Below are 12,629 nucleotides of genomic sequence, written 5' to 3'. Positions count from 1 at the left end.
TGCCGGCGACAGCGGCCTTCTCGGAGAAGAGAGCGGTAAATCTTCCAGCCGAGGGGGGCAGCTCAGCCCAGCCCAGCCGAGCGGAAGGGGGCGGCTGTGGGCTCCTCCGCTGTTCCGTTTCTGCGCCCCCCCCTCTCTCTCTCTCTCCCCCTTTTTTCGCGTTAGTCGCCCAAAGAGCGGCCGAGCCGAGCGAGTGGTGGTGGTGGAGGAGGCCCAGGGCCCGCGAAACTCTTCCCACCCCCACCTCGGTAACCTCTCTCTCTCTCTCTGTCTCCGGGTGCCATCGGCCTTTCCTGCTCATGTCCCGTCTCAGGTAACCGTCGCCGCCGTGTCTTGCAGCAGGGCTTCCCGCTGCTCTCTTAGCGCCTACTGCTCGGTTGTGTAAGACAAGGAGCCTCGGGAAGACATAGGCGCTGCTCTGTGTGTGTGTGTGCGCCTCTGTCTGCACATGGCTGGGCCACGTTTCCGAGGCCACTCCAGGGTGGGATTATTTGAAGGGGATTTCTGCAGGGTAACCGGGAGGTGGTGGGGCAGGAATGCGGCGTTGAAGTACCCCCCCCCCCCTCTCCTCATGCGCAACGCCAGGCGGGGAGTAAAGGTTTCGAAACATTTACTAACTGTTTCTTTTCGAAGTTATCTCTCCTGTGTAGGTGCGTCCTGAATGTCTCTAGAAGAGCCACAGAATGGCTGTCACTCCTCTTCGCTTTTCAGAGACTTTAAGGTTTGGGCACAAGTGGGGAGATGGGATGATGAGAGATAAAGTGCAGTTACTGGTATTTTTTATATTTATTTCGTTTGTGAAAAGGTGTGTTTACCCCCCTCCCTCCCCCCAAGAAAAGCCACATGATTGCTGGCTAGGCCTTTCTTGACAATCTAACTCCTACCAAAGTGCCCCAGATCAGTGTCCTGAACCAGTTGGATTGAAATAATTTTCCAGAACCTGTTATTTTTATTGCAGTTTTCTCTCCTTTTCCGAAGGTATTGACTTTTGCAGTGTAACTCCAAGAAAATCTCTCTCCTGGTGTTTTTTCCCCAAATACCATTTATCACAGTGACTGATCGCTGGCTGTTAACAGACTCAGCTATGATTATAGATAATCGCAATTGTTATAACGTAAGGGGAGGCTATTTGGTCCATCATATCCATGCCAGCATTCTGAGAGTAACTCACCTGGCCCTGCTTTTCTGCCTCTTCCCCATAGCCCTGCAAATCTTTTCTCTTAACTGTCCAATTTGCCCCCACATCATTCTCATGCATTGCATTCCACATCCCAACCAGTTGCTGCTTTAAAAGATTTTTGCTTATATCTTCTCTGGTTCTTTTGTCAATCATTTTAGATCCCCAGCATGCCCTCTGACAATGGGAACATCTTTTTCCCCCATCTATTCTCTTCAGATTGTTCATGATTCTGAACACCTCTCAATCCTCTCCTCAGAACAGCCCTAGCTTCTCCAATTTATCCACTTAATTGAAGTCCTTTACCCTGAAGCAATTCTTGTAAATCTTTTCTGTGCCCAATCCAATGCTTTTACGTTTTTCCTAAAGTTTGATGCCCAGACTTGGACACACTGCTCCAGTTGCGGCCAAACCAGTGTTCTGAAGGTTCACCTTGCTTTTGTATTTTATGCCCCTAGTGGCATTGCATTGATGTTGTTGGACTTGTAATCCAGAGGCCCAGTCTCTGGGAGCGTGGGTTCAAATCCTACAAGGGTAGATAGTGGAATTTTAATTCAAAAAAATCATTTGGAATATAACGCTAGCCTCATTAATGGTGAATATGAAACTATCATCGGACTCACTACTGTCTTTTATGGAAGGAAATCTGCCACCCTTTATCTGGCCACATGTGAATCCAGATCCCAAACTAATGTGGTTGACTCGTTAATTACTCTCTGAAATGGCTAAGCTAGCCATTCAGTTCAAGAGCAAAAAGAAATAGGAAACAAATGCTGGCCTTGCTGGTGACCCTCACTTCCTGTGAAATAATAGAGAAAATCAAGTTTTGTGCCATCTGCAGATTTTGAAATTGTGCTCTGTACACCCAAGTTTAGGTTATTACTATAGATTTAAAAAAAACAGTAGTCCTAATAACTTCTTGGGAACCCCACCAAATACTTTTCTTCAATTTGAAAAAACAAGTGTTCATCACTAGTCTGTTTCCTCTCGCTCTACCAACTTCATATCCATGCTGCAACTATCTCTTTTATTCCATGGGCTTCAACTTTGCTGGCAAGCCTGTGGCACTTTGTCAAACAGCATTAGGAAGTCTGTGTTCGCCACTTCACCGACATTACCTTCATTAACCCTCTCTGTTACTTCATCAGAAAACTCAGATCAAGTTGAACAAGAATTGCTCTCAACAAATCAGTGCTGTCTTGCCTTAATCTACGTTTGTCCAAATAACTTGATTCTTGTCTTGGATTATTGTTTCTAAAACCCTTCCAACCACCATGGTTAAGCTAACTGATCTGTAGTTAGTCACAGGGCTTATCCTTGCATCATTTTTGAACAAGAGTGTAAATTTGCAAATCTCCAGTCTTTTGGCACCACCCCTGTTTCTAAGGAGGTTTGGAAGTTTTAGGTCAGAGCCTCCACAGCTTCCAACCTTCCTTGCAAGGCTCAAGGAGATGTTGAAACTGATCTGAATGAGGTCTGTAAAACAAATCTATAAGTCATTGTACAGTTCTGGTCACCCTATTATAGAAAGGATATTATTGAACTGGAAAGATTGCAGAGAAGATTTACTAGGATGCTACCGGGACTTGATGGTTTGAGTTGTAAGGAGAGGCTGGATAGACTGGGACTTTTTTCCCTGGAGCGTAGGAGACTTGTGGGTGACGTCTATAAAAAATTTGATTTATTATTGTCACATGTATTAACATACAGTGAAAAGTATTGTTTCTTGCGCCCTATTCAGACAAAGCATAGAGAAGGAAACTAGAGAGTGCAGAATGTAGTGTTGCAGTCATAGCTAGGGTGTAGAGAAAGATCAACTTAATGCAAGGCAAGTCCATTCAAAAGTCTGACAGCAGGGAAGAAGAAAATAATGAGACGCGTAGATCAGCTAGATAGTCAACACTTTTTCCCAAAGATAGGGGAGTCTAAAACTGGAGGTCATAGGTTTAAGGTGAGAGGGGAGAGATACAAAAGGGTCCAGAGGAGCAATTTTTTCACAGAGCGTGGTGAGTGTCTGCAACAAGCTGCCAGAGGTAGTAGTAGAGATGGGTACAATTTTGTCTTCTAAAAAGCATTTACAGTTACATGGGTAAGAAGGGTGTAGAGGGATATGGGCTCAATGCGGGCAATTGGCACTAGCTTAGTGGTTTTTAAAAAAAGGGGGGCAGCATGGACAAGTTGGGCCAAAGAGCCTGTTTCCATGCTGTAAACCTCCATGACACTTAGTTACTGAATTAATGGAACATACTTTCAAGTTGTGTGTTCAGTTTTTATCATTAATATGAAAAGGAGGCATCCAAGCCCTCAAAGAATCATAGATGGCCTGATCTTCAGTGTCAAAACATTTCATTTCTGAAGAAAGGTTAGAAAAATTTGGACTTAACCAGATGAATGAAGAGGGATGAATGGGAAAGTTGAAATTGGCATTGGATTAAAGTTGGATCATGATTGCAGGGCAAGGGGATGTAGATGCAAACTGGTGAAATGTAATTCAAAGACTAACGTCAGAAGTATTATTCATGCAAGTAGATTAAAAACGAGCCATTACATCTTAAGTTGCTTCTCAGAAAAGGTGCTGGTCACAATTTGGCACTGAACTACGGAAGGAGCTACTTATGACATGACCAAAAACCTGAACTAAGTTTTAAGGAGCTTTTGGAGGAGAAAGAAATGGTGAGATTTGGGGAGGTAATTGTCCTTGGGGAGCAAAAGGTCTTGGCATAGGAACAGGGAGAGGCTACTTAGTCTGTTCTGCCGTTCAATTAGGTCATAGTTCCACATGCCCATCCTTGCTCCATATCCTGTCAAGATCTGATTTAAAATGAACAATTAATGTAGCATCAGTTATCATTTGTGGAAGAGACATCTACCCTTAATGTATATAAGTATTTCCCAATTCAGCTCATGAAAGTATGAAAATCAGTGTCAGAACTATCTTCCCTAATCCTAGATCCTCTGGCCAGCAGACATTGTTACTAACTACCTTGCCTGTCCCCCATCTATCTTGAAAACTCTTATTAGATTAACCTCTCTGCATTCCAGAGAACTTAGTTTGTGTAATCTGCTTTTTGGACTTCAAAGGTTAAATCGCAGCGATCATTACAGTGAATTTACATTGCAGTCTTTTCAAAGTAGCATATTGAACTTAACCAGTTGTGTAGGTGAATTGGCAGAGTGGGAAATTAGATAAAAGGTGTGGCGGTAGATGAAGAAAGGAAGTGAACGTGAAAGCAAGTTTATGTCTCTTCGAGGCTGGGACAGGAGAAATAATGATGGGGAATTTAAAAAATGGCAGAGATGCCAAACGGTAACAGGTATTTTATGTTGGCCATTAAGGTAGAAGAGAATAAAACACATTAGCCAGCCTGCTTATCTAAAATCTATGAATACTAAAAAAACACAAGCCCTCTCTTGTTTTGCTGTATATTCGTCTAATTTCCACATTTTTACAATCTGCCACCTTACAGTGGTTATCAAGTTTGTTTGCAACTCCCTCTGTATCCCTAAGTCATTTTGTATTTCTTAAATCTGCCCATAAAGTCTACACTACCTGTTTTCATCATCATGTATCCTCTTTTGTCATTGAAGTTACTCTTCTCCACATCCTTTTCCTTTATCTTTCCGATAGCCCTCTCAATTTGGTATATTTAATTCCCAGTCCTGTTTTGAAGCCATTTCTCAGTCGGGGCTACCATGTCATATCCTCCAAGTTGAATTTGTGCCTGTAATTAATTTCATTTGGTCCTTCTATTTAAAGCATTAGTGTAAAGAACATATCTTTGGGCTACACACTAACCTGTCCTTCTGCTCTAATATTTCTTAATTCTTTCTCCTGGTTTAATTACCTGACATCTTTTGGTTTTTCTTTTACCTGTAGTACCTAAAGCACAAATTCTGAATGCTCTCACTCCACTTATTTGTGAAGTATTATTTATGCTACCATTTCCTCCTGAGCTGCCTTCCTCTAGGATCCTCTCCATAGCTCTCCAGTATACTTTTGCGTCAGTTTGCAATGTCTGCCAGATACCATGTCAGTCTTGCTTATGAAAAATGGGATTCAACTGTCACATTAGATTTACCCTCCTCTTCCTGCTCCAAGGTGCTTTGTGTTCCATGTGCTCTCTTCCAACAGTATTTATCCTTATGTTAGCAACTTAATTATACCCATTTGATAGGATCAGTTTCTGAAGAGTCTTGTTCTCTATTTCATTTGGGTTTCCTTTACTCTGTGCACTATTGGTCATACCAACCCTGTTCTGAACCTGCACCTTTACAAGTTGCAACTGAGGTACTCTTCCTTCTCTCTCTCGCGTTGTATGGTCTCCATTTTGCATGTCAGCTCAATGACTTTGAGCCGGAGACATTGGAGATTGAGATATTGACTGCAGATGCGTTTTTTCCCTCCAGGTAGTCTCATTGCCCACTATCCCAATAGCTTAGTCAAGCTTATTTATATATACCGTTTTGAGGTTTTTTTTCTTCTTTTCTACATACTAACCTGCACTCAGCCTGAAATTTTAAATACTTACTGCCTAAAGTGTATGTAAACCACCACCAATACCGGAGACATAAATCCACAACTCCTTCCCACTCTGCACCATATTGCCACTCTGTTTAACACAGGTGCTGTACTTGTAGTTACAATTTGAGATAGTGAACGGAGAACATATTTAAATAATACATTGTACAATATTCAAACAAATTAACTTCTTTAACCTGATATGGCATCTTTCACAATGTCAGGGCATCACAAAATGCAAGTGTAGTTCCTGTTGTAATGGAGGGGGATAAGTTCATGCACATCAAAGTGCCACAAATAGCTATAATGTTGATTTGAGGTCTAAATATTGATTAGACACGACAACATCTCTCTTTCTAGTGTGCTTTGCAATCTTTTATGCCCCCTGAGAGCACTTGATGACGTAGTTTAACATGATCTTTGGCCACAAATCCCTTCTCGTCCAGAACTGTCCACTTACAACTCGGTGACATTTACTTTGGTACTGAACCTTCGTCTATGCGTCTGTTATCACCGGACTTAACTCTTTCAAAATCATCCAAGTTGGCCTCCCATCTTCACCTTCTGCATTTCAGTTTGTCCCTAACCTCAGCGTGTATCTTGAGATACATCAAGTCAACTTCACCCAACATCCCTATGCTCGTTTGGTTCCCAGTGCAACAGCATCTCATTTAAACTTCTTGTCCGTGTGTTCAAATTCTTCTGTGGCCTTGCACCTTCGGATCACGTTTTGTCTGATTACATTCCTGTGAAGCATCTTAGTGCTTTTCACCAAGGAAATGGTGCAGTGTAAATGGAAAATATCTAACCCTGAAAGACGGAACTTTTGAAAGTGCAACAGTCCTGAATACTGCACTGAAGGTAGCCGAGATTGCGTGGTTCATGTTGCTGGAGTTCAACACCTGACGTGGCTCAGTTGCAAGCTATACATTGAGTCAAGGTTCCAAGGTTTATTGCCAATTTTAAATATCTCATTACAGTCTCACAGTTGTTGAAGTTTTAATAAGTGCTGAAGTGTTGTCACAGGTTTTTGTGTTCTTGAAGCTCAGTGCAGTAAAAGGTTTCTATCATACACTTGGTGGCTCAGCAAGAGCAGTGCTTTCAGTGAATTGTTGCATCAGTGCAATAAATAATTTTAATTATTGTTGCGGCCATTAAATGTTAGAATTGGTTATTAAAGTTTAACTTATTTGTGCTCTGCATCTCATTTGTGTACACAGCCTGTAGCTACAAAGAAGAAACCAATTGTTACTTCTTTCGCTGATATGCCTATGTTCATTAATTTGAATCTAAATCGGGCCTTTTCAAAGTCGCAGTATTGGAACTTGGTTTCTATGAAAGGCTTTGAAGTTTGGATTTTGCCCATTGAATAGAATAGATTCATCTCCAACTCAACGTGTTGAGTTGGAGATGATTCAAACATTAAAAAAATCTGGGTTACGTTGGCACAGTTAACATGGAGAATTTTGTGGAGAATTTAAAAATCAAGGGACCAGACTGATGTCGGTGGGTTAGATTGACCATTAAACATTCATTTAAGGTAAAGTTGATTTTGAGAGGAAATAACTGGTAGAATTCTAGAATTGTGGCAGAGCCACCTTTACTTTTGACTTCTGTTAATGTGCAAAATACATCACTTGTATTTATAGATTCTTATTTTGTGTTGCGGTAATTTTCCGCAGTTGATGGTCTGAAGAACTGGGCATATATTGTCGGCTGTATAACTTCGCTAACATGTTATTGATAAATTAATGTGTTTGGAAGTTTCCTTGAGGACATTATTGTATGGGATTGTGACCCATTGCAAAGATAAGCATAGCTGTGGGTAAGGCCAATTTGAAAAGGATAGGGAAAGTGGATGTGAATGGAGATGCAGTGGTTGGATTAGACCCCTCAAAATACCATTTTTAAAAACCTGCAGATTATTGGAGGAAGAGAACATTTAGAAAGCAAACAAGTTTGATATGAGGCCTTGGAAGAAAATGATTTGAGAATAGTATACCGTGCTTATGAGTCATAATTTCATCACAGGATGCAGGTAGCAGTGTTTTGAGCCACACATTTGAAACAATTCCCTTGTTAAAATCGGATCTGAGTAAGGAGTAGGCCATTGATCCCTCTAATCTGCTCCACCATTTAATAAGACCATGGCTGATCTGATTGTAATCTCAAATCTGCATTTTGCCAACACTGATAACCTATCATCCCTTTGTTTACCAAGAATTTGTCCAGCTTTGCCTTAAAAATATTTAAAGACTCGACTTCTGCCATTTTTTCAGGAAGAGAATTCCCAAGACTCTGACCCTCTGAGAGAAAACATTTCACCTCATCCCTGTTTTAAATGGGTGACACCTTATTTTTAAACAGTGACCTTTAGCTCTAAATTTTCTGACAAGAGGAAACATCCTTTTCACGTCCACCTTGTCAAGACCCCTCAGGATCTTTATTTTTATCAAGTTGCCCCTTACTCTTCTAAACTCCAGTGGGCCTGTTCAATCTTCCCCAGAAGACAACTCTCCCATTCCAGGTATTATTCTGATAAATTTTCTCTGAACTGTTTTCAACGCACTTGCATCTTCCCTTAAATAAGGAGACCAGTAATGTACACAGTTTTCCAAATGCAGTCACACTAAGTTCCCTGTACAATGGGAGTACTTTTGTATTCCATTGCTGTTGTAATAAATTAAAGCATTCTATTAGCTTTTCTAATTACTTGCTGTACCTGCATACTAGTCTTTAGTAATTTATGCACTCGGACAGCCAGATGCCACTGCACCTCAGCTCTGCAATCTCTCACATTTATTTAATATACTGCTTGATTCTTCCTGCTAAAATGGAAATTTCGCATTTCCCCACATTATACTCCATTTGCCAAATCTTTGCCCACTTGCCTAACCTATCTATATCCTTTTGTAGCCTCCTTATCATAGAAGCCCTACAGTACAGAAAGAGGCCATTCGGCCCATCGAGTCTGCACCGACCACAATCCCACCCAGGCCCTACCTCCATATCTCTGCATATTTTACCCACTAATCCCTCTAACCTACACATCTCAGGACACTAAGGGGCAATTTTAGCATGGCCAATCAACCTAACCCACACATCTTTGGACTGTGGGAGGAAACCCACGCAGACACGAGGAGAATGTGCAAACTCCACGCAGATAGTGACCCAAGCCGGGAATCAAACCCAGGTCCCTGGAGCTGTGAAGCAGCAGTGCTAACCACTCTGCTACCGTGCCGCCCAATGGCAAACCACATGTCCTCGTCACAACTTACTTTCCCATCTATCTTTGTATCGTCCCTTTTTGACAACCATCCCTTCAATCCCTTTATCCAAGTCATTTAAATAGGTTATAAACAGTTGAGGTCCCAGCACTGATCCCTGTGGCACACCATTCGTTATGTCTTGTCAACCTGAAAAAGACCCATTTATGCTTGCTCTTAGCCAGCCAATCTTCTATCAATGACAATATGTTACCCCCTATACCATAAGCTTTTATTTTTTTACAACTACTGTTGATGTGGCACTTCATTACAATAGCTGGAGCCTCAATATCCGCTTGTGGTAAAACATGCCATTTTCCGTTAACTTTTTATTAAAACATAAAATAAAACTTTAATTTATGATTTGATCAGATATGTAAATGCCCATAGTCCAGTTGGATTATATTGCACATTAAGGTGCAGATAGTAGAGGCACTGTTACAGATACAGCTACCCATTATCTGAGAAGCTTGGTAGCAAACGTATGTCAGAAATGGGGATTTTCTGGTTTTTGGGACCTTCTGATTTTTTTGGGACACCGGATAATAATTCATTGGAAAAGGGAACTACAGCAAGAGGACTGGCTGAAAGTAATGTGATGTAAAACAAGTCCAGAGATCAGTAGACTGATTGGTGTAGGAGAAGGATGGAATCCTTAAAGATATAATATATTTTTTAAAATGCTGGAAATATGTCTTTTTAGATGAGAGGAGACTGCTGAAAAATGCTTAACACTGTAAAATAATAGATATAACATTCAGTGATCTTGTGCATTGTCACCTGTAAATCATGCATGACCGTGCTTTGAATACTTGGGGGATGCTTAAGGCCAGGCAGGTGTCCAGTTCCTAGCAGTTGCAGGATCTGGCTTCTCCATCTTGTAAGTTCCGGCTTTTTGACGAAAATGGTTGACTCAGCAAGTCGGATTTGATTAAATGTTTCTATACTGTGATAGATTATTAACTAGAAGTGATGATAATATGACTGAATTCAATGTTGGATTTGAGAAGAAATGTAACACAGCTGCTCATTCATTCATGTGTGCTGTGCCTGAAGGCTGTTCGCTTGCTGATGCTTCATGTTGAACCGTTTTTTTTCCTCAGTGGTGGTTTGCCATTGCCTCAGAGGTGTCGGTATTGAGTTGAAGGAGGCAGGTCCCAAGTCTGCCTCGGAATTGAACCCATACTTGATGTTGTTCCGGACCACATTGTAGCCATCTAGCCAATTGAGTTAACTGGCTACCAAAACCAATGCTAAGATTCTATATTTTGGTAGGGTTATCAGGATGAGGCAGAGACAGTCTCATGACAGCACTAAATACTGTCAAATCCCTAGGACTGATGGTTTCCCCTCTGGGGTTTTATAGGAAGTCGGTGAAAAATTTGCAGATGCTTCAATCCTCTCAAGGGTGCACAATTTATAAATTGTCTCTTTCAATTGGAAAATTACAGATGTAAGTCTTTTGCTCAAGAAATATGAGAGTGGGGATAAAAGGAAAGTATAGACCTGTTGGTCCAAAACCTGTCATCGAGAAAATATTGGAATCTATAAAGTAAGGTCATAGTCATAGGAATGCTTGGAGCAGGTCAATGTTAACAGCATTGCAATGCTATTCTGCCACTTGGAAAATTTTATGAAGTGAATAAACCCATAAAACTCAAGCAAATGCCATCCCAATTTCATGCTTCCAACAAAGCTCTTCCCATTTTGGTAATAAAACGTGACAGTGCAGCAGAAGAGGGGTTTAAAGTTTTTTTTGGGGGCTCCTTTAGGTTCCCTAAGAATAACATGGTCTGCTCCTCTTCTGCTGTCACCTTCCCCAATCCACCTTCCTGCCAAACCACCTGTTCCCAAACAGCCCAGTCATGTCCATTCTGAAAGGATATTCTACCTTAAATATGTCGAGGAGGCAGAATTTAACTGATTAGAGAGAACCCACATGGAATTGCCTCTTGACCCTATTCTGTCATTCAGCAAAATCTTGGCTCATTTGCATCAGAAGTCCATCCACTTGCTTTGGCTGCATATCCTTTTATTAGCCTTGGCTAGTAAGAATCAGCATGTCAGATTAAAAGTTCTGAATTAAGCTAGCATCTGCTGCTTTTTGTGGAAAATAGTTCAGCTACTCTTTGATGTGAGGAAATGTTTCCCAACATCTGCCCTGAACGGTCTTGCCTTTAAGATTATTTTCCTCTGAGATAGACACTTCCAACGGTGGAGAATGTTTCTACCATTCAATTTAATGTCAAATGTTGATAGTAGAACATCAACACCAATCGCAAAGAGTTTCTAAAGACCCATCCGCACCTTCACTTCTGTAAGCAGGTTGGATCGGCCATTCTGTGTCCTGTATAATAATCTTGTGTAAATGGCCATATTAAGCATATAATTAAAACCACTGTTGAGTTGCATCGATAAATGGACATTAGGAACAACTCAGACTTGGCCACATACTTTTGGACATTGAAGCAGTGATGATCCTATGATGGAATAGAAATAAATAGATTAAATCCCCGCCCTTAAAATGGGCAGGGCAGCACCTGTATTTTCTTGCGCTCACTCTGCTGATGATGACTCACATCTGCTTGCCCCCGTATGTAAAAGTAGTGATTGAAGGTCTGGCTGGAGTGTACTTGGACAGTTTTAGAATACGGCCTTAGAAATGTTCTGGGTTTGAATGAACTTGTATATCATTTATCAGGTTGAAGTCCTAAAAGCGCAGATTGCGTGAATGCTGCATGGACATAACCTTGATTTTCAGTAGCATTGAGACCATGCAGCTGTTGTTAGACTAATAATGCTGGGTACAAATTAAAGATGCTTATGTTTTTAGTGATAATTTGCTGTTGTAGATGTGAACTGGGAGAAGAGGATATTGGTTGGCATCTGAATGGATGTTGTGTTGGTGGCGCGATAGTCAGAATTGATGGAAAAGGCAGCCTTAACCAGTGTTATGTTGTTCCTCAAACTTTAAAAAAATTCATTAGTTCCTGGAGTGCAGGCATCGCTGGCTACACTAGTAGTACAGTGGTTAGCACCTCTCAGCTCCAGGGACCTGGGTTCAATTCCGGCCTCCCGGTCACTGTCTTTATGGAGTTTGTACCCCGTGTCTGCGTGAGTTTCCTCCAGGTGCTCTGGTTTCCCTCCACAGTCCAAAGATGTGCAGGTTAGGTGGTTTGGCCATGATAAATTGCCTCTTAGTATGAGGGGATTAGTAGGGTAAATTCATTAGGCTACGAGATAGGGCATGGGTGGGATTGTTGTTGGTGCAGGCTCAATGGGCTAAATGGCCGCCTCCTGCACTAGAGGGATTCTATGATTTATTTCGCATCCCAATTGACCCAGCGAAGGTAATGGTGAGACGCCATCTTGAATCATTGCTGTCCAGGTTATATAGGTACACCCACAATGCTGTTAGGGAGTTCCAGGATTTGGAGGTGGGGCCCTTTGTTTCAGGTAGGGCATTTACTGCACAAATAAGGCATGTTCAACGCGTCATCCACTATAATTTATTGGAACAAGATCAAGAAGCAAGTTCAATTTAAAATCAGCCTTTTACTGATCCTTTTCATCTGGAGGTTTCAATAGATCTAGCAACTCAAACTGGGCACCCATGAGCTGCTGTGGACCATCAGCAGAATTCCATACAACCACAATTTGTAACCTC

General features: G+C 41.5%; 1 protein-coding gene across 3 annotated transcripts in view; it reads left to right on the top strand.

Annotated features, from left to right (window-relative positions):
* Positions 1-12,629, top strand: part of dhx15 (DEAH (Asp-Glu-Ala-His) box helicase 15) — a 131,365-nt gene that overhangs the window by 720 nt on the left and 118,016 nt on the right. The window contains exon 1 of one of the 3 annotated variants that reach the window (XM_078215485.1): positions 183-313. The exons of the other annotated variants lie outside the window; for them this stretch is intronic. Within the exon in view, the coding sequence (XP_078071611.1) occupies positions 300-313 (14 nt within the window). The 5' untranslated portion in view covers positions 183-299. Of the gene's footprint in view, positions 1-182; positions 314-12,629 lie in introns of those variants that run through there. 3 annotated transcript variants of the gene reach the window in all.

This window comes from Mustelus asterias, chromosome 1, assembly GCF_964213995.1.
Source record: "Mustelus asterias chromosome 1, sMusAst1.hap1.1, whole genome shotgun sequence".
Classification (NCBI taxonomy): Eukaryota; Metazoa; Chordata; class Chondrichthyes; order Carcharhiniformes; family Triakidae; genus Mustelus; species Mustelus asterias.
The sequence above is the reverse complement of the archived record's forward strand: the minus strand, read 5'-3'. Positions and strand labels throughout refer to the sequence as shown.